General features: G+C 36.3%; 1 protein-coding gene across 10 annotated transcripts in view; it reads right to left on the reverse strand.

Moving 5' to 3' along the window:
- The window catches only part of LOC126354917 (C-terminal-binding protein), a 189,628-nt gene that overhangs the window by 101,252 nt on the left and 65,429 nt on the right, over positions 1–22,947 (reverse strand). For all 10 annotated transcript variants that reach the window (XM_050005003.1, XM_050005002.1, XM_050004999.1 and 7 more), the window contains one exon: positions 13,725–14,039. In XM_050005003.1, the coding sequence (XP_049860960.1) occupies positions 13,725–13,922 (198 nt within the window). In that variant the 5' untranslated portion in view covers positions 13,923–14,039. The remainder of the gene's footprint in view (positions 1–13,724; positions 14,040–22,947) is intronic.

A 22,947-nucleotide genomic window follows, 5' to 3' on the forward strand; every position in this document is an offset into this window, starting at 1 on the left:
CACTCTGAATATGGCTACTCCAACAAAATCATGTGGAACTAACAAAGAGACTGAACATCTCAAAAGTAATTTGTTGATGCAGAGTTACACTGGATTTTATCTAACAGCCTGCTGGGGCCACAGATTTATGAAACTAGTGTAATAAGAGCAGCAATTGTTTGGAATCCTATTCCACTGTATGTGTGAATTGCCCAGCCATGCCTTAGAAAAATAAACTTTGACACATCATAGTCTAACAATTATTTTATTTGGACACTTCTCTACACCCCCGTTCTTTGACTGGAGGGAAAAATAAGAACAATAAGGTTTCCCTGTAAAATCTTAATTCTGCCAGACAGAGCAAACTATATGGAAAATAAGTTGAATAGAATGGATGGGTGATATATAGAAAATAGTTTATAAAACGAAGATCAATGTAAGTAAAACAAGAGTAATGCAGTGTACGTGCATTACATCAAGGTGACATTAGTCGTGGGATAGCAATATGCACATAACCAGATGATGATAGTATCGCATACACAAGGTATAAAGGAGCAGTGGATTGGTGGTGTTGTCGTTTGTACTCAAGTGATGCATATGAGTAAGTTTCCGGCGAGATTACAGCTGCAAGATGGGAATTTACAAGGCTTTGAACATGGAATGTTAGTCAGTAAACTTTAGGGAATTCAGTATTTGAGATTCACCGTATCTAGAGAGTGTCAAGAATACCAAATTTCAGTCATTACTTCTCATGACTGACAATGCAGTGGATGACTGCGTTCACTGAATGACCGAGAGCAGCTGTGTCTGCGATGCATTGTGAAATAACCACAAAAATCAATGTGGGCAGCGTGGCAAAATTTGGCGCTAATGAGGTATAGCAACAGACGACCTATGCGAGTACCTTTGCTAACAGGAAGGCATCACCTGCAGCGCCTCTCCTGGGCTCATGACCTTATCGTCTGGACCCTAGAAGAGTGGAAAACTGGCCAGCGAACTGAAACGCCTGGAACCGCTCGGTCAGAGTGGCCGGCTATTAACAGTGGTGGTGATGGTGGTGCAGCTAAGCTATATACCAGCCACAAGCAGTGGTTTTACCACAGTTTTTATCATCAATAATTTACATGGATTGATATTATTCATACACTTTGAAATTTTAAGCATTTTAAAATGTGTAATTTATAAAACTCAATAAAATTAAATTTCAATCCCATGTTAAAAATGCGCAAATCCCTGACATTCTACGAAATTCCTGATATTCCCTAAGATTTTTCCTGGTAAAACGTTATTCCCTGAGAAATCCAGGTTCTTCAGAAGAAATGCCATCTTGGGGGAAAAAGTATTTCAGGTAAAACACAAATAAAAAAAATTGAATGGTTGAGAGGACACAATTAGAGGCATCAGATTAGAGATAAACCAGGGCTTGAATAAAGTAAACAGATTCAAATGGATGTGTGTGGCAGTAGTTACATAATAACTGAGAAACTTGCAAGAACACCTTCATGAAACTAGCCTTCGATTTGAAGGCCAAGGCCACAACTACGCCACTAGGGTTGCCACTGCTGCCATGCAAAATAAAAAAATCTTTCCTCAAAGAAATTGAGATTACACGAGTAAGTTCATAAGGGAAATCACTGTTTCTTTAATAGGAAAACAACACGTGTTACACCATCTTCTGTTCAGAAAATGATATTTAGGTTTGTATAAAGGATGGTGTCTAAATAGAATCAAACACAGATGTTATTCTAGACTATAAAATGCATTCAAATAGTAGTCAACAGGAGTAATCATATCATTCCCTATTATCGTCTGAAGAGGAGACAGAATAAGCACTGAAAGAGGCTTTTCTTCTGTATGTTCCTAATGGTAGAAACTAATTTTTTTCTGCATCATGGGGCTACAAATTTTATCAAAGAAAGAGCTGTCATTTTTGCACCTTTCAACAAATTGGTGTAGGCTCTTGTCAGAAAGCAACGGTACTGGCTCAATATTATCCCTAATAAAACTAATAGTAACAGACTCCTGAGGAGGCATTATGGAGAAAAAAAAAAGAGTGTATAATTAGAACTTTTAAAACTTATTCATGAAAGTTAAATCAATCTACTTGCAAAGCAGGTAGGAAGGAAACAAACTGGTGGTCTCCTGAAAAACACACATCACTGCGTGCAACAATACTTTATAAAATATTTCAAATCAAATCCAATGTCCTGTTTAATTTGAACAACGGAAAATGTTTATTACTGTGTGGGAAGTATATCTTCTACATTATTATGAAGTGTGTTATCAGATAGTGATAATGTACTTCTAGCTCTATCAAATGTGCTCAGTAACATAATTAAGAGTTAACAACCTCCAATTTCAATGAAACTGTGGCTTCCGCAAGATCTATGAATCCTTTTTTAAGCCATTTCTAGATTTTTTACTAGCACAACAATGAAATATTCCATTTATTGTTCAAACTGGTTATTCTACTTCTTTAGTGGTAATTCTCAGTGCCTGAAACTTTTTCCATGAGATTCACACCACTGACCATGGTAGCAAGTGGCTGATCATCTTAACCCAACTGTCAGTAACATCCTCACGTCATTTGAAATTTTGGTTACAAGATAGTACTTCCCGAAGTAGGTACTTCAGCCTACACAAAAGAATGTACATGTTCCAGCAGATTATTTAAGTGGCTGAACAAATGAAACTTGCTATAGGTCTTAATGAAACAGATTCTTTGTGTACTTTTGTAAGCCCATGTTTTGGTAGCGAAATTGGACTTTTGCAAATCTTTTTGGGTACGTAAGTGTGGTCTTTGTTACCAATATCACATTCTGCATTCCTTATCAGTGGATGTCTTATCTGGCTTCATACATAGGCTGAGATTCAATTGGTCAGCATTCTTGCTAGGATAATGGCAGTGTCTGAGCTAATACTCTTCCTGCCTTCCCACTTCTATACCAACAGAAATGATCTTGACTCACAAAACTCTTGATGTTTCCAAAATTTCCAATTTTTAGCAAAAAGTGATGTCTAACCATGTTTGGATAAATCGGTATCAGTACAATAATTATCAGAACATCAAGATGTCTGATTAAGTTTTAACTGTCAGACAACAAATTTCCCATTAAGATAGCTAAACTGACAGAAAAGTTGTTTGAATGCAGTGCAATAATGTAACAATTTCATCCTACTCAGTAGTATAAACTTTCTTTTCTTCATATGTAAGACAGGTGGTAGAGTGGCATTGGTAGCATACTAGGAAAATGCCGTCTGCTCTACAGACAACACTGCTTATGAAACACTTGTGCATATCATGTTATACTATTGCTAAAATGTGTGGGACTCGTGCCAAATGTGACTAAGCATTTCTTAATCCTTTTTTACATTTACCATCTGGAATCAAGCCATTTTAATTCTCCAGTTCGTTTTAATTTTTTTTATCATTTTCTTCGATTTGCCCACTCACACAAAATTTTGAACTTGTTCAATAATATTACTGCCAATACACACAGTTACTTCAAGCATACTGATTAACTAGCATTAGGCCACAGGTTCGTAATTTTCTAAGCCATTTTCTGTCTCTCTATGGAGATTTGTCCCATTGATTGTGAAACTTATTTTGTATTAGCCAAAATCTGCCAACCAAAGATGGTAAATAAAATGCATGATCAGTTTCTACCTTTTATAATTTCAGTTAAAAATCTTTTCCAAGACTGCAAGAAATGTAGTGAAGTTTAGTCCACTCCTACAGCTATTTAAAATGTGAGTTTTACAATTTGCCAATATCTCATTTGATATACATCTTTACTGTAGATGTCCTATTACGAATTCACACATGGAAGTTCAATTCCTTTTCTTTTAAATGCTGTCTGATTATGTCGAAGTATTAACATCCATCCATTGGGTTGAATTCAGTTACTGTTTTTCCACCTCCATTCCCTTGCAGTACCCCTTTTTATGTCACTGATGATTGTGTAGGTTTTGCATGAATGTGGAAACAGACTGATGTTTGGGTTGGGCCAAGTGGTGTGCTTCGACAGTCCAATGAAAAGAAGACTGCAATCAAACAACAGGGGATATAGGTTACAATTCTGGTAGTTTGATAGGTTTTCCAAGTGTCACTTCGAATATGGAGCAAAAAACCATTCTAAATCTAAATATATTGAAATGACAACTTACATCCACATAATGAAAATGAAATTTATTTATAATTTATCGTAACTGGAGAGACAGACTGAATCATATCTGTCACCTAACTTGACACTTATGCTTTTCTTCTTACCATATAATTAGCCCTGTGGTCGGTCTCCCAAGAATGCATTACATTTTAACTGATTTACAATGAATCATTACAACAGTGAATTAGAAAGATTTTTCCCAGTACAGACAAGAATTTTCTGAAACATTCTCAGTATTTTATTCAACTCTCTACCAAAATCTACACGGATTCTGGTTATGCCGGTTAGCCAATGTTGGAACATTAAGACAACTACTCTCAAATACATGACGCCACAAATTCCCACATCCCGTACCAACCACACACACTCCATTTTATCTTCCTTTGGAAGTTTCAACAGCTTGAAACAAAAAAATTAACAAATTGACAAACTATCCAAAGTATTTCTACACTCTGAAGAGTAAAGATGAAGAATATGTTACTACAATAGTCAAAACAAAAGCTATTGTAACAATGTTTCACGTCTTTCCACGAGGAAGTGCAGGAAGACCTACAACACCATTTGGAACATTACAAATGTAACATCTACAAAAATTACTTTCACAATGGTGTGAAAGAACACCCACAGGTGAAGAAAACTGCACAAATTAAGTAGGAGCGTGAAAGTAAAGGGCATTAAATTTTCGTAACTAATCCAGCAGTTGCTAGTATAAATTGAATATAATTAACAGTACTCAAGCTTAAATGTATATATGGCAACAACTTTGAATCACAACTCTATTTTGTAGCGTCTGGACAAATAGATTTACACAGCAGGGATGAGAAAAAACTGCCAGTTAAAACTATTTAAATTCTGAATAACTTATTTTTCCAGTATGTGTTTGCTTTTCGTTTCATGTGTTTTTACTACGAAGCAGTTACGAATCAACAAATCAATTTGCCGTAGGAGCATTGCTAAAATTTTTGATTTCTAAACAAAACTGATTTTAAAAATGAGTGATGTTTATTCATAACATTTCCATTGATTTGAAACATTAGTTTGTTATATAAAATGGTAAAAGAAGTCAGTGCTATTTTAACAGTACGACCCTAGTTTGACATGAATGACAAACCTATGAAATACAAATCTCTATAGCACTGCTGAGACAGTAATGCACCCATTGCTGTGTGTCATGGCCTATTTGATGGTACACATGTACATGCTTTGTCCACCCGCACCTGATCTAAGAGGTTTTTTGAAGAGGTGGTCTATTTGAGTGATATACCTATCATTTTACACATGTGCTATAAACTGGGGATAACAATCAAACTCTTAATATTATGGTTGCTTCAGGGTGAAAAATTGGAACCATCCGAAAGTGACAATGCAGGAAAGTCATCAACTTGTCACCTTTTGCTCTCACCATCATCGCACCAATCTCTTTCACCTTTGACATCTTCACTAGAAATACAGGTCAATTTCTGCCACAGTCTCAGCTCCATATCTAACGATATCTACCGCTCCTTCACTTTCGTTATAATACTTCAATCTTTGTTTGAAATCTACATTTATTGCTGGGAAGAACAGCAATAAGTGATTGAAAACAACATTACTTCAGAAGACGGGAAGAAAAAGTATAAACCAAAACCTGTTGTTTCAGTGATAACCGCCTAATATAGTATCTGGGAAGCTATGTATTTACAGCTTCCTTAATCACGGGCAGTTAAAATTTGTTTGTCAGTTACAAAAAAGATTTGGTTATAGTAATTTCATTACACACACAAAAATGACAATGGTCTGATATACGTTGTTTCATGGGAAATGAGATAGCACAGGACACTTTTTACCTGGCAGCCACTCGTCCCCGAGGTCAATGGCTGTAAAATACTCACGAAAAAAAAAAAAGAAAAAAAAATGAGGGGCACTGGGAACCACCACTAAAGGAAGCGTAGTGACTGGTCTGACTACATATGAAAGGAACTAGACCTTACCTAGCCCGAGTTTTAATCGGGATGCCGTTATGAATGTTGTGAACTCCGTAAGTGCCTACCATGACTTAGATATAATTTCAAATCACAGTGTGCAGCATAAAAATAAGTCTGAAACATTTGGCTGACAGAGAGAAACAGCTGTCAACAACAGCGGCTTGCAGAAATCAAGCCAATATCCTCCCTCCATGATATCACTGCTGATGTATCTGTTACTTTTAAGTCTTCTTCAATTCAAAGAGTCAGATGCACCTCCCTATGCCAGGAAATACAAACACACACACACACACACACACACACACACACACACACACACACACACACACACACACACACACACACTTTTATTAATAAATTCTTTCATTATGTCTGTATGTGGCTGAACAAACTAATGCTTGTTTAGGTGGTGATGTGCCGTAAAGCACTTTTCTGCCATAAGTAATTAAGTATCTCTACACTAGTTTCATATATGCAACTGACTTTTAGCATTCCTTGGAAGCACCACATTTCATTTTGTATGCTTCTGTTCTCTTCTTGTCTGAACTATTTGTCATTCACATTTCACTTCTGTTCAAGCTTACACACCAGGCAAACACTTCAGAAAATACCTTCAGAAGAGACTTCCCAAAACTTATAAACAAATTCAATGTTAACAGATTTTTCTTTCTTGCAAACACTGATCTTGCTATTACACATCCTCCCTACTTTGTTCATCTGTTACATTGCTATCCAAATGGCAGAACTCCTACATCATAACTCTTACATCATTTTCAGTGTCTTATTTCATAATTTAACACACTCAGCATAATCTGACTAACCTGACTCCATTACCTTCATTTTTCTTTTAGGGATTTCTATCTTACAAACTTTAATAACTTCGCAGACAAGCTACAGCTCAATCACATTTCTTTCTCCACTATGTCTCAACAATTTTAACTGCTGTCCGGTTTCTATAAAAATAATATATGATATTTTGCCCTGCCTATTTTATTCCTTTTATCTTCAGAATTCCGTAGTTTCTTCTGGTCAGCAATGTCCTAAGATACACTGCCACTGTCCTGTATGTAAATTCATCATACGGTCCTATTGCAACCATTTAACAGACAAATTTATCCAGCAGCCAGATTTAGGTGAGAACTTGAAACAACTTAACCTTATTGGAATCTCAATATATGTAATTTTTCATGGTGCCGAAATTTTCCCGGGAATTATTTAAAAATTTTAATTGTTTTAACATGCAAACACCTAGCACATGTCCCTGTTTCACTGCCCTAGTTCCATAGGCTTTTGTTGACATTTGTTTTGACTCCAATTGAAATTTCTATAGTAACACAAATACCGATCCCTGCAAGCTGAGGGATGAAATTTCACTCTATAGTAACCACAGTGTCATGCCATTAAATACTCTACTAGAGAGGAGCTGTGCAGTATTACCACCGTACTGTGCACCTTTTCCACTAGTAATACTTAGGAAACACACTATTATGGTTGGAGTGTTTTGTGCCTCATCTCCGTCCTGTTTCTGTGAACTTCAGAACTCTCATATTAGCATGTGTATAACATTGCGGAACATTGGTGTAATCATTTAACTACAGAGACTTCATTTTAAATGTGTGACACTTTCTATTTTCTCATGATTCACACAGCTGCAGTTTTTAAACCTAGCACTAGGATATAAGCAGTAAAGACAAATATCCACACTCATAATGCTACTAATGAGGCAAGCAAACAAAAATTTTTTGATTTTGTAAAACTTGTTGCTTCTGCAACAGTACATTTCATTTCGGAGATTTATCTAATTTCACTGTATTTTATGCACAGCTAACTTCATTACCATAATTAATAACAATGAACTCTCGAGAAAACACTTGCTGTTAAAATCTTTGTATGAATGAACAAGTAAAATATTTTAAACAGACAATGTTTCCTGTACAATTCGGTACAAACTTAGTGAAACATCGTATACAAGAACATAGGAAACAGTTTGGTCAGGAGACTGGTCAAAATCTCTCTTCTTCCCCACACACACAAGCATGGGTCAATGACTAACTGCTCCAACCCCAACACTGTTTCTCTCATATCCGACACAAGCGAACTTTTGCCCAACATCTTTAACTGGCACCTGAAGCTGTGTATTCAGCCTCATATATCCACACAACAAGCATGTTTTGTTTAAGGAAAACAAACTTGTAAACAGATTCTCAACATATGACTAATAACCAAGAAATTAAAAGAGTTCCGTGTTCCCATTTTCATCTGCTTCCTTCACTATAGGGAACCCTTTGATTGTGCTGCCTAGGGAAAGTTGTGACATTTGTGCTTGTGGTGTTTGGTGTCCCACTGTACTTGACAGCATCAATTTGAAGTCTATACAATGAGCACCTTGCAGCTATGAAGATAAGACCTGGTACATTTGATATCTTCAGTGTATTAGACAAGAAAGGTTTGTGTTTAATCTCTGACTGTACAACATTTATGCATATCATGTCATCAGGAATATTCTCAATGACTGGACTGAAGCCACCTCAACTGGTGGTAGAACTATCAACAATCTCCGAGTTGCTGATGACACCGTGCTTTTAGCCAGCAGCTAAGATGAACTTGCTGAGCCCCCTAACGGAATAAAAGGAAGTCAGTCTGTCGTATGGATTACACCTCAATCTCAGAAAGCCTAAACTCACAATATGTGATCAAGCAGGACTTGTTTAATTCAGAAGTTGATTGAAGGAACTGGAAGTTTTACATTCTTTCATCATCTTGGGTCAGACGCTTGGTTTATGGGATCCAGACATTTGGCAATAAGCATGACAAGTATATCAATTTCATGTATCAACCAGATCTGGAATTTACACGGAATGGAACGCAAAGCACCTTCTTACATAATAATAATAATAATAATAATATACCAAGGAGACTCATTAAGTGCTTTCAGGTTCTGCCTTGCTATGAACCAACTATCGAACATGCTAAATAATACAAATCATGGATATAGTATTACTGAAACATACCCACACAAAATCACAAATTTGCTTTACATGGATGATCTAAAACTACTGGCAGCAACAAATCAACCAATTACTAAAGATAACAGAAGTATTCAGCAATGATATAAATATGGCTTTTGGAACAGACACATTTTAAAAAAATAGCATAGTCAAGGGAAAACACTAAAGAAGACGATTACATATTGGATAACCACAGCGACTACATAGAAGTGATGGAAAAAACAAATGCCTATAAATATCTAGGATACAGATAAAAATAGTAATAGATGATACAAATATTAAAGAAGAACTAAAAGAAAAATATAGACAAAGACTAACAAAAATACTGAAAACAAAATTGACAGCAAGAAACAAGACAAAAGCTATAAATACTTATGCTATACTAATATTGACCTACTCATTTGGAGTAGTGAAATGAAGTAACACAGACCTAGAAGCACTCAATACACTTACGCGATCACAATGCCACAAATATAGAATACATGACATACATTCGGCAACAAAGATTCACATTAAGCTAAAAGGAAGGAGGAAGGGGATTTATCGACATAAAAAAACCTACATTATGGACAGGTAGACAATTTAAGAAAATTCTTTCTAGAACGAGCAGAAACTAGCAAAATACACAAAGCAATCACTCATATAAATACATCAGCTACACCATTGCAATTTCATAACTACTTCTACAACCCTTTAGATCAAGAAACATCAACAGATACGAAGAAAGTAAATTGGCAAAAGAAAACACTAAACGGCAAGCACCCGTATCATCTAACACACCCACACATCAATCAAGACGCATCCAACACATGGCTAAGAAAAGGCAATATATACAGTGAGACAGAAGGAATCATGATTGCAATACAGGATCAACAAACACCAGATATTACAGCAAACATATTATTGAAGATCCCAATCCCACAACAGATAAATGCAGACTTTGCAAACAACAAACAGAAACAGTAGATCACATCACAAGCGGATGTACAATACTAGCAAATACAGAATACCCCAGAAGACATGTCAATGTAACAAAAATTATACATCAACAACTTGCCATACAACATAAACTAATAAAACAACAAGTTCCCACATACAAGTATGCACCACAAAATGTACTGGAGAAGGATGAATACAAATTATACTGGAACAAAACCATTATAACAGATAAAACAACACCGCATAACAAACCTGACATCATACTCACCAATAAAAAGAAGAAATTAGCACAACTAATGGAAATATCTATACCCAATACAACAAATATACTGAAGGAAATAGGAGAAAAAATTAAAAAATACATCCAACTGGCTGAGGATGTCAAGGACATGTGGCATCAGGATGAAGTTGACATTATACCAACTATACTATCAACTACAGAAGTCCTACCACGCAATATCTACCAGTACATCAACGCAATACAGCTACATCCAAACATATATATACAACTACAGAAATCTGTAATTATTGATACATGTTCAATTACCCGAAAGTTCCTAAATGCAATGTAATATATACCCTACAGTTAAAAAGAAGTCACACTTGATCAAGGACCGCGTCACTTTCCATTTTTAACCAGACATAACGTCTGAGAAAGGAAAGAAACAACAACAATCATAATAATTATCATCTGAATCCAAACTGTTCATGGCATACCACTTTTCAGAAAATATACTAATCGATTTGTGAGAACACAAATTTCAGCAGCATTTCAAAATAAGCAATGGTTTTTTGCTTCCTCTGATAATTATCTTCTGTGTGTACTACTATGTCAATACTATTTCCTTGTAAATGTTTCAACTGTCTTTATCAAACATCAAAATTGAGTTTCCAGTAGGTCATTCACGTAAGATATTTAATTTTCCTTTTAGGCTAATGGTCAACAGTCTACATTACATCTTTTTGAACAGAATATTGTTCTGTACAACTGAAAACAATTACTTAACTTCTGTACAGCCTGAATACTTCGAATGCCAAGAAGACTTAACTAAAACTGTTCCACGATAGTAACCGAAAGGGGACAAAAAGGAACTTTAACAATCTGAGGCCTACAGAACTGCTCGAAACATGACAACTGATTAGTATTCTAAAAAATCTCTGAAGAAGTTTTGAATAATATTATAAAGTCATTCAGACTGTATCATAAATTGATCTCGATCTACATAGCTAACTGTGAGTAACTACCTAATACAAATATATCTATTCACCAAGTGGAAGAAGCCACATCATCACCAATGAACTGAATGGAGTAACAAGACGAAGCAACAACATAAACAAAATTTTTAAGTTCTAATTGGTTCTTTCTTCTCACTTTTCATTACCACAAATCTCTAACAATTACCTACAGTGTCCAACCCATCTGCTTAAAGGGGATACTGCACAATGATCCTACATGAATGGCACAGGTCTAGCACAATAGTCATCTGGCAGTAAAATGGTGGGTGGAACTAGGAGGATTCTAGTTTTTGTGTGTTTTCCAGTGAGCAAATTTTCATAAATGCAGTAAATAAACAAACGCATTTTTTTGTAGTAGACTTTCTTTTATACAAGACAATTGCAAAAACATTCTCTGCACCGATTGCTTCGTATTTGGAACTGTAATGCATCTAATAAACATTAAGCACCCTGATCGAAGCGTATAGTGAGATATAGTACCTGTAGATCCTCAGCTCTTATCATAATAACGTAGGTCAGCACTTCTGAAAAAAATTACATATAGCTTTATACATGTGAGTTCCGATTTGTATACTTAGCACATTCACTGACTGAAGTTCACGTTTGATTTGATTGGACATTTTCCTCTATTTCAGCATGCTTGGAAAGAGAAGCTTGAAACAACTGTTAAGAGAGTCCAATCAAAAACTCAATAAATAAATAGTTTGATTCTTATTTCCAACCACGTGATGTTGCCGCTTACGCTGCTTGTGTCACCTGAGTGACTGCCTTTCTTTATCACTGACACTAGCTTGTCACAAAGACACATTCAATGTCATGAAAATTCCTGCTGATCTCAGTTCAATTATTAACACTGATTATGTACCTCCCGCCGTCCCTTCTTCCCAGCCATGGTCGAAGCCAACCATGTTCGGCTTGTCATCCATTCTGCCGCGATCCCTAGAGTTATGAACACTGACAGAGCAACAGCTCAGAAAACAACTGTGTCCTTAAAGTGCAAAATGCTGTATAAATGTACTTTTTGATAAACATATTATTGTGCAATCTTGTCAGAACATAAAATGAACAATTCAGTTGAGCCCATAATGCAGAACAACAACGTAGTTTCACAATAGTTAAATAAGGGAACGGTTACTTAAAAAAATAGGCACACTTAGTTTTCAGAAATGTTTAATTTTAATTGAATGACCCATCAAGAAATAAGACATAATCATTTGAGTTTTTCCCATTACCGGTGTCCACATCTAGAATGGATGCTGAATAGCATAGGTGTACTGTCCAACTGGATGACATAAACCAGTCTGTAATTCAGAACATGTATGCTTGGGGCACTGCTGCACTGGGGTACGACTTAGGTGTAGTGTGTAATATGGACTTTCATACTTTCTCAAGATATATTTTAGTTCCAATTTCAATAAGACCTTTATCTTCCACATGTGTGCCATATTAACCTGAAATTTATGGTACAACACCACTATTTACTTTCTGGGAAACAAGTGCGTTCAAAACCACTTATTTGCATAATTCTGGTACTCTCAAAGCAGCATTGAGAAAACCTGGAAGTATGCATACAGAAGATGAGCTTAAAATTAAATACAGGGAGTGCTTGGCTGTAATGTAGGGAGACCAATCCGAACTACACAGAAAAAAATTTAGTGGGCATGGTGATAAAGAAAGACAAAAAACAAAGTGGTCAGCAAAGATTCTAACACGCTGACTTCAGTGCTATAGTGATACTTGTATTGTTCAACCTGTTGTTAAATTTCAATGAAAAAGTACACTAGCAATTGATGCACTGAATCAGAGCCATTTCAGAAAAAAATTAGAAAACTGTGTTACATTTGTGATGTAAGACTCTAAAGCAGATCACTCCTTCCCAAATTTTCATACTTTTTAGTATAAATTCAAGCAAAAACTTAATCTGTAAATACAAGAAACAATGTGTCTTGTGTGTATTTTGAGCTACTGTACTCTCCTTGCCCTCATTCAACTCCAAATAATAATAATAATAATAATAATAATAATAATAATAATAATAATAATGTATAATTATTATTATTATTATTATTATTATTATTATTATTATTATTATTATTATTATAGCAGCAGCACCACCACCACCACCACCACCACCACAAATAATTTATTTGATTCAGGTAAATGTTTTAGAACAATTAACACTACAACACTATTTACTCATAAGATGTGAGGATTAATGTGTTTAAAGCTATAAAATTCAATAACTACTGACATTTGTCGACACATTAAGCAACGGTAGATGTAGCAGTACAAAATCATTTCCCAAATATATGAAATGTACACATTTCAATTAAACAATGGCTTTAACTCCCTAATAAAATACACTTTTTACCGCATTACGTCCAAACTGTTCTTGCACCCAGTCTTTCGAAAATTCGGTATAGTCACATTACCTTTTCGTGTATTTCTGACGTTGACTGTGCATCACAGAATGCTACAGTAGCAACATCTTTCAGAATCGGCATCTCTATTGAACAGTCACGACCATCCAGGAGGGCCACAAGAGGACGAGTCTGCATAGGGCCATTGGCAATCGGGCCACGCAAATTATCCATGCGAGGACGTTTCGGCAACATCTTGCGCTTGTCCATGAGTGTCGAAACAACAGTTCAGTCACAGAAATGAGTTACTTGTCCTGGTGCACTAGAGGGCTGCCACTGTCATCACACACTTCTGTAGCACACCCTATGCTTCATCATGCTCCACACCTGAAAATGAAAATAAATTTATCAATCTACTTTTATTTTTTGTGGGAGAGTAAAATACTTTTAAGTAAAAATTAGTTATTTCTGGGCACTTGCATGTAAAGACTGTTTTGCTGTTACAATAAGTAACTGTAAATACTCAAGCTGTACATATAGTTTACATTATAGCTTCCTCACTGAAGCTGTGTAGCTTATGGCAATAACCTTTGTTGTTGTTGTTGTTGTTGTTGTTGTTGTTTGGCAGAAACCTTTGTTGTTTTACCTGAAAACTTTGTTTCTTGAAAGAAAGAAAAATTGACAATTTCTCATGACCATAACAAATCAACGAGGTGGTTACAAGGAAACTGATTAATGTTCATTAGCTACCTCAATGCCTAGGAGCAAATAAAGTAAAATAAGTGTCTAGGCCAATCAAATTCAACAACAAGCTACAAATAGCAGATGATGGAGAATTAACTGATTTTATTAGAATGAAAGGAGAGAATTCTTTATGTTCTGCTTAATGCTTTGCATTCACTATGAATTAAAAAATACCTTGAAACCATGTTATAAACTCCTACTTCAATTAACTTCAGTATGAGCTTTGTGGTTCAAATGGCTCTGAGCACTATGCGACTTAACTGCTGAGGTCATCAGTCCCCTAGAACTTAGTACTTCTTAAACCTAACTAACCTAAGGACGTCACACACATTGATGCCCAAGGCAGGATTCGAACCTGCGACCGTAGCAGTCGCGCTATGAGCTTTGTGACGACAATTTTTCCATCAATTACAAATTAATCTCTGCTACACACATTCGGAAATGACACACAATAAACACAACATTTCAACCACTAAAGTGAGAGTTCCAGAGAAACCTGCACTTAACTGATAATGAAAAGGTCATTCCACACTGATTGAACCAATTTTAGGACTCACCATCTGATCACCTGAAATTTGAACATACCCTGCAGAGCAACAAAACTTTGATATACTGTGAATAACTCTGATGTACTACTAAATATTGTCAACTATTCTGTTTCTTTACCAAGAGTAGATGTTTCTGTGCTAGAAAGAGTTTTGTTTGTTTTGGAGATCACCTGGATGAAGTGAAAAAATTACCTCGAAAATATTACTGTCTAACACCCACACAATGTTGCTATATTTAATGTCTGGCAGATTTTTGTTATTTTAAATGCTGTAATTCTATATATTTGCAAGTAGTTTTACTTTGTATATAAATCTAATTATAGCCAAGAAATATTTATGAAAATGGAATACTGGTGACAACTCAAAAAGCAGCACAGCCTACTACACACATACAGATAACTGTGTGAATGAATGTAGTAGTTAGAGACTTAGTAAACTCATTTAAACAGTTGTTTGCTGATGCACATGGGTAACACATGCTGTGTATTAATTGCTGGTGGCAGCTTGTTCAATAAGGGTGATAGTTATTGGTGGATGTTGAAACTGTCATTGCACTATTGTTATTTTGTAATAAAACCTGGCGTAGTTCAAACAAAGTAGTCACACACACACACACTATATATATATATATATATATATATATATATATATATATATATATATATATATATATATATATATATATATATATATATATATAGTAGTTAAATTCCTACAGGTGGCTTCAGTTGTCTAATAGGAGTGTGATTCCAATAGTGCCGTTTGTTGGATGCAGAAGTTCCGCTGTTCACCATGTCTGTCTCAATTTGGGTGTTTCTAATACCATTTTTCTTTCTGGATGTGCTTGCTTGCTGCTACTTGATATAAAAAGTAATACGAAAAACTCTTAAGTTCATCATTCACTTGCGATTTATTTCACAGGGAAGTACAACTTTGTTCCACACAATCAATATATTGCAATTTTTCTAAACATAATAGGAAAGTAACATAAAAAATAAGTAGATTATAATTTATAAAAATTCTGACAAAAATATAAGAGAAAAACATTCACCACTTCGCCCACTAAGTTCGGTATTGATAACTTCAGTTGAAAATAATACATTTCCCAGATCCACTACAATGTCAAACAAACATAAAACACAGCACACAACCAGCGTGTTTGGCTGCGAAAGACTACTGTGGATGACACTAGTACATTAGTACAAGTTTTCTAAAGGTGTGTTTTAATCAGTTCTCCAGTTTGCACTCTAACAAACTGGTACTTTTGACTCCAAGGATGCACTGAGATATTTGTTGCAAACTTTCCTGCAGATTTCACATATTTGGCGCAGATGTGTCCTATTAGAATTATTTGGTGTGGTATGAATGGATCCAGATGTAGGTCCTGAGCCACCACCTTCTGCTATTATTCTCAACAGTAGTGGACTTTTTGGTAGGGAGGACACAGCATGTTATCTTGGATGGTGTCATTGTCAGATGTAGAAGTAATCCCGAGTGTGCCCTAGACAAGTGTGTTGGGACCCATACTGTTCACGTTGTATATGACTTTGCAGACAATATTAATAGTAACCTCACACCTTTTGCAGATGATGCGTAACACTGGCTGAGAGAAGCTGCACAGAAATTCAGTCAGATCTTGATAGGATTTCAAAGTGGTGCAAAGATGGGCAACTAGCTTTAAATGTTTAGAGATGTAAAATTGTGCACTTCACAAAACGAAATAAACTTAGTATCCTATGACTATATTATTAGTCAGTAATTGTTAGAATCGGCCAACTCATACAAATACCTGGGTGCAACACTTTGTAGAGATGTTAAGAGAAATGATTACATACACTCCATTGTTGGTAAAGCAGGTGGTAGACTTCAGTTTACCAGTAGAATAATGGGGAAGTGTTATCAGTCTATAAGGGAGACTGCTTACAAATTACTCATGAAAGCAGTTCTAGAATATTGCTTAACTGTTATTAAACACACATAGAGAATAGCAGCACAAATTATCATAGGTTTGTTTAATTCATGGGAGAGTGTCAAAGAGATACTTAAGCAACTGAACTGGAAGACTCTTGGAGCTAAGATTTGAACTATGCCGAGAAAACCTATTAACGAAGTTTCAAGAACCAGCTTCAGACGATTACGACACAAATATACTACAACCCCTTATGTGTCACTCACATAGATATCGTGAAGGTAAGATTAGAATCATTACTGCATGCACACAGGCATTCAGACAATTTTTCTATCCATAATCCATACACGAGTGGAACAGAAACCCTAATAAATGGTACAGTGGGGCATACCCTCTGCCATGCACTTCACAGTGGTTTGCAGAGTATACATGAAGATGACTTGTCTCGACAACCGAATCTACAATTAACATTTTTTAGCAACTGTAAAAAAGACAAAAGAAAAAAAGGAGAGAGAGAGAGAGAGAGAGAGACTCCAGTCAATTAACAAGTTTCAAGATAATCAGCACTGGCTGCTGAAACTAATTTGGTTATGGTCTTTAAACAGATTTAATCACCTTATTCTGTTGTGAAACCTTGCTTCTAAGTTAATTCTAAGTTTTAGCAAAAGCAATGTTATAATACATTTCCAAAAACAAATGCTTTTAAAAAGGACTTGTGTGCTCTTGATAAATGAATAGCAGCTGAAGAACAATAGCTCACTAAAAATTTTGCCGAACGTGACAGAATGAGGTTCACAACAAACTACTATTTGTCATCTTCCTATATGTTATCAGATGCTGACAGTTACAATAAGGAACTGCAGGAAGGGTCGAGTTGTCAAGTCAATTCATTCTCACTGAAATGACAAATGTTTTGAAGTAAGATTTACAAGGCTACATGAAGATGATATTTGCAAGGTACAAGTAAATGTGTAAGCAGGTTGGTTGATACCACATAAGAGTTAAAAGTTTAAAATTGTATGATTTCAAAAACTTAAAAGTCTGGATACATTAAAAATGCATGAGAAGAACAAGGGAAAACACCTTTCTTCGCATTAAGCAGGAGAAATGGTTTTCATTCCAGTTAGATTCAAAGTTGTGGTTATGTGTGAAACAAAGAAAATTTTGGAAAAAAATGTATTTAGTAGTTAAATTACCAACACACCTACCAAACAAAACATTTTCATTTCTTATACAAAATGCCCTGGTATGCAGGTGTCTGATGATGGTCTCAACATTCTTGACCTTACCCAGAGTATCTCCAACATTATGAAGTATAGAAAGAACTGCCCTTTTGCATGAAAGAAAAAAAACTGACAATGGTAATATGTGGCAAAGGCACGGTGTGCACAAATTTGATGAAAAACTATTTGCATTGTATATTCACTTACTTACAACTTCTAGAATTCCAACAAATAACGGCACTGAATATATTTTGTTTGTCTAAAAATATTCGCAGCTACAATTTTTTTTAAAAAACTGTCACAGTTGATTTTTCCTCAATTTTGACCTCACATAGCCTTGAAATTTGGACGGCATATTGGGTAAAACAGCTGTGCATCTGATGAAAGTATCTCCTTTGGAGTACTAACAGAGTCAATTGTAAGCCATTTTATATTTGGTCAAAACTATATTAGGCCTTGCATGGCATTTTACACCCTCAATTGAAACCATTGCATGAAAGTTATTTTTTAGTTCAAATTTTGCACCACTTGGTATTACTGTTTGAGGAACGTCTGTGAAAAATTTCAGTGAGATTGGAAATGATAACATGAGACTGGAATGATCCTAAAACTATTTGAAATCGTATAAGAAGCCAGAGAAAGGTTTTAACTGTTTGTGGCCTGTTTTACAGGAAAATGTAAGGAGAGCCTTGGATTACTGTCGTAATGTGAACCTTCCACACAAATAGGATAAGAATTGTATTAGCTGTCTTTGACACATATTTTTAACAATTACAGGTTTGGCCTCTCCACAGCTGTTAAATACTGTTTACAATGTTTTAATTCTTTGACTATCACCCTGCAGAACATTCGTTTCTTCCCAACTCGGAAATGCATGCCCCATGTGTATGAAGTATTAGTAACCTCCCCACTTTTACGACCTACTGAAAATTTAAATGAAATTCTAATTTCAACAGAATTTATTTGCCTATGACTATTCCAAGCTTTCTGAATAGGTACACACGTGCGTCATTGCACTGTAAAGCCGCGTGCAAAACTGAATTTAATTATCTCTGCAAGAAAAGTCAAGAAATTGGGTGGGCATCGGAGAGCACAAGAATTTGCTCCTGTCTTAATAAGTTCAGTATTCTGCCAGTTAACTCTGGGGGGGGGGGGGGGGGGTGTCAACAATACCGAAGTGACGCAATTCTTTATAGAACTGCAACAGTGAACAATTGATCGTGTGTGTGTGTGTGTGTGTGTGGTGTGTGTGTGTGTGTGTGTGTGTGTGTGAAATTTCAACATCCAAATAGCGTACAATTATCTATTTACGCTGGAATTGTTTTCTGTGAAAGTTACAAATTGCTCTTAGCCAAAGATAAACCTCGTCAAATTTCTCGCTGTTAACTTCATTCGACGTTACGAACATATTACTATTACTCTTACATAAACGGGTATGAAGTGGTTATGTTATTGTAATTAACAATAACGCAAAAACGGTAGGAAGAAACTGAAGCTGATCTTTCGAAAGTAACTGGTAAACCAAATAACAACGTCCATTCATTTTAGTTACAATGAACCATAATTTTTTATTCACGAAAAACAGTCTAAATATACTCTAATGCATTAATCCTGCTACCAACGCGCCTGCAATTCTCTTAACATTTCCATGTTTGCTAAATAAACCGTAACTGTCTAAGGGTTAAGGAAATCAAGGACAGAACGAGGTTACACAGAAGCTATTAAAATGGGGAAACAGTAGTAACTAATTTTTTATGTTAGCTCTGATAAGCTCACATTGAATGTCACTAACTTAAAGCACATAGCACTTTAACGTTAAGTATTTTATCTGACGGGTATCGGCAGCATCTGTCAACTTTTATATTCTGGCAAATTGGTGAAGGAATAAGTAAAACTGCAAACCGAAGGTATTCTTCTGTTCAGTTTCCGTTAGACTGAGGAACATCATTAATAAAAACCTGTAAGGACCGGGCGAAAGGAAGTTTATTATCAGCAGGCACCAATGAGCCGAATTTGGAATGCTTTGAGCACACCATGTGGAACTACTGCTCGTCCTGGGAGTCGATCCGGGGCCCTCCCACGGACTACGGCCAGCATCGATCCGCCTCACGCAGACAGAGGCGCGGAGACCACACAGAGAGAGAGAGAGAGAGAGAGAGAGAGAGAGAGACGCCGTAGACCTTGAGGTTCAGGTCAGGTTACATCCCTACATATTAAGGTTGCCATTTGATGACTCACTGCGTCAAACAACACCGTAAAAAGAAAACACCTCGGAATTCCGTATTTTCATATGCTAGCACTAGTTTTCAAATAGAAACAAACCTTTACAATAACGGCCGAGTTAATGAGTAATTATGCACATAGAATTTTAATTGAAATGGAAACAGGATACGGAATTTCCTAGAGATGAATAAATCTTATGCCGGGAAGTTCTAAAATAAAGTCTATCTCTACAACAAAAGCTTTCAAGGAACTGCGCAGCAATGTGAACACCGTAATCACGCCAATGTCTGTGATGGTAGTCTTGCGGTTCATGTACCTCGGTATATTTGAAGCAAACTTTCAGCGGAACCCGGGATATAAACGATCCGCAGTCTGATGTTTTCGGGATGGAGAGTAGGTCGTGATGAGCCCCACAACCATAAAGTTAAGCACGACAAAGTTTCGCTGCAAAGACTCGAGGAAGGGAGCACAGAGGGAAGTTGAAACTAAAAGTTTACGTCCACAAACTTTCTCGCGGAGGGGGAAAAACTGCTCTAAACTCTAAAACTCGCGAAATGAAATGTTGCTTACTGGTTGTGGAGGGCGGGAAGAGTTTGAACGTCAAACTCCTAATTCACCTAACTACAGATAAACCCCAACTTTTTGTACCCTTGGGAAACTCCTCAGAAACAACAGTATTCCTTCCTTTCCTCTGCCACATCGCAAAGCAAGAGCAAAAGGGCAGTTTTTTGTGTGGGTTCTTATTGCAGATGTCAATACTTTGGTAACAATAGAGTAAATACGTTAGTATACTATGTCAAAAATCATATAATACTCCTCAATTTAATTTTAAATCTCACTGTGTTTATGAGAGAAAGCGAAGATATCTATCATGACGTGTTCCCTATGTTCTCTAGACACCTTTATGACAGCTTCACATCGTACTCACTTTCACACTGTACGTTGGCTATGCAATAAATTATAGCGTCAAGAGCACTTCCTTTTGACACCAAATAGCAACCGATCCTTACTATAATTCTATAGCCCTTACTTCAGTAACTTGTCAATGGCAATATATTCATGTTTTCTAGCAAACTACAGCTTACGCTATGTTTGTGTTTCAGACATTCGACGCCTGATATATCCTTTTTAAGCCAAATTTTTTTCTGTAATGTAATTTCTTCCATATCGACCTTTACTTTCCGACCATTCGGTTCAGCTTTATTATGGGCCATCTACTAAGCAGAAAAGACATTGTTGCGAAATTTTTCGGCTGATGTGTCCTCCAACATTAGCAATTTTCGTGCTAGCATGGTGTGTTCTAATACATTCTTTGAACTGCTTATATCCACTGCCTTGTTCAGGTAAGGCGACGAAATTTTTGTGTATGTGTACTTACAGCTTTATGATCAGCTGCACCATCCACAGCGCTGATGTAAGCAGCTAGAATCAGTTATACTGCGCAGATTATAGCTGTTTAAGCTCCATGAACATATCTAAGCATCTCATGCCAGGTAGTCCTTTTAAGGTATACACACCTAACCCACGTTAACGTTTGTAATGAACACAAGAAATACAAATACTTGGCGTGTGAACTTCAACTTCAAGCAAAATTTTTATCTCTACCAAAATGTAATTTTACGACGTCGTAGAGATCTGTGCAGTTTCTATTTCGAGGAATGAAATTACATTCCTCACAATAACCGTGGTTAACCCCCGCCCCCAAGGTAATTATCTACGTGGTGGTCAAAATAAAACTGCCCTAGAAAAATGTATAGTAATACAGACGCATGATTAAGCGCTTTTACTGAACACAAATACTCTTATTCGGTGGAGGGCCGGTTTCTCGCCATTTTGCCTGTAAGTTTTACACTGCAGACTGCTGAGTTTTGTTAAGACGCTTCCAAGCTCTTGCACAAACAGTTCTGCGCACACTGCATCGATTGTGTTCCACGTAACAACTGTTACGCACTGTTTTATCGTGGGTACTATTTTTTTCATTCAGCTGGTCACTAAACACATCTGCTCCTCGCACTCAAACGTAGTGACACTTTAAAGTACTGGGAATACGCTGGATGCCATTTTAACAGGTAAGTGCATCGACGTCACTGTTTCCAACGTTTTCCTTGACGTGTGTGTGTTCTATTGACATAGACTAATTCCGCTGCAATCTTACAAATATTTTTCGGGGCTTATTTTGTCCCGTATGTGAAAGGCTAAAATGGTCACACGGTCCCAGCCGCATATCGCCTTTCTGGTGGTTTCCTTGAGCAACAAAATTTGATTTCTACTATGTTGAAATTATTGACCGATCTGCAAATTGGCGTCTACGTCTACTCATTAAAAGGTGCAATTTTGTGTTAAAGGTATCACACAATAAGACAAGCATTACAGTTAAAAACTGTCTAGAGGCAGTGTATAACGGCGCGTAGATTACCCAGGCTATATTCATGAGAGTATTCCACAACTTCCAACCAACTTTACACATAAATTCGAACCTTTTCGAAACTTTTCTCGTTGACGCCCCCACAAAATAGTTTCTACTGTTCCTGCATTAAAACTTCAGTATCAGGCAAGGCGTTTTAATTTAGTACTTCACTACTAAATATAGTCACAAACTTTTAGTTACATTAATCTATGTGTAACCCGAAGCTAGCAAAACTAACCTA

Source organism: Schistocerca gregaria, chromosome 3 (assembly GCF_023897955.1).
Source record: "Schistocerca gregaria isolate iqSchGreg1 chromosome 3, iqSchGreg1.2, whole genome shotgun sequence".
Taxonomy (NCBI): Eukaryota; Metazoa; Arthropoda; class Insecta; order Orthoptera; family Acrididae; genus Schistocerca; species Schistocerca gregaria.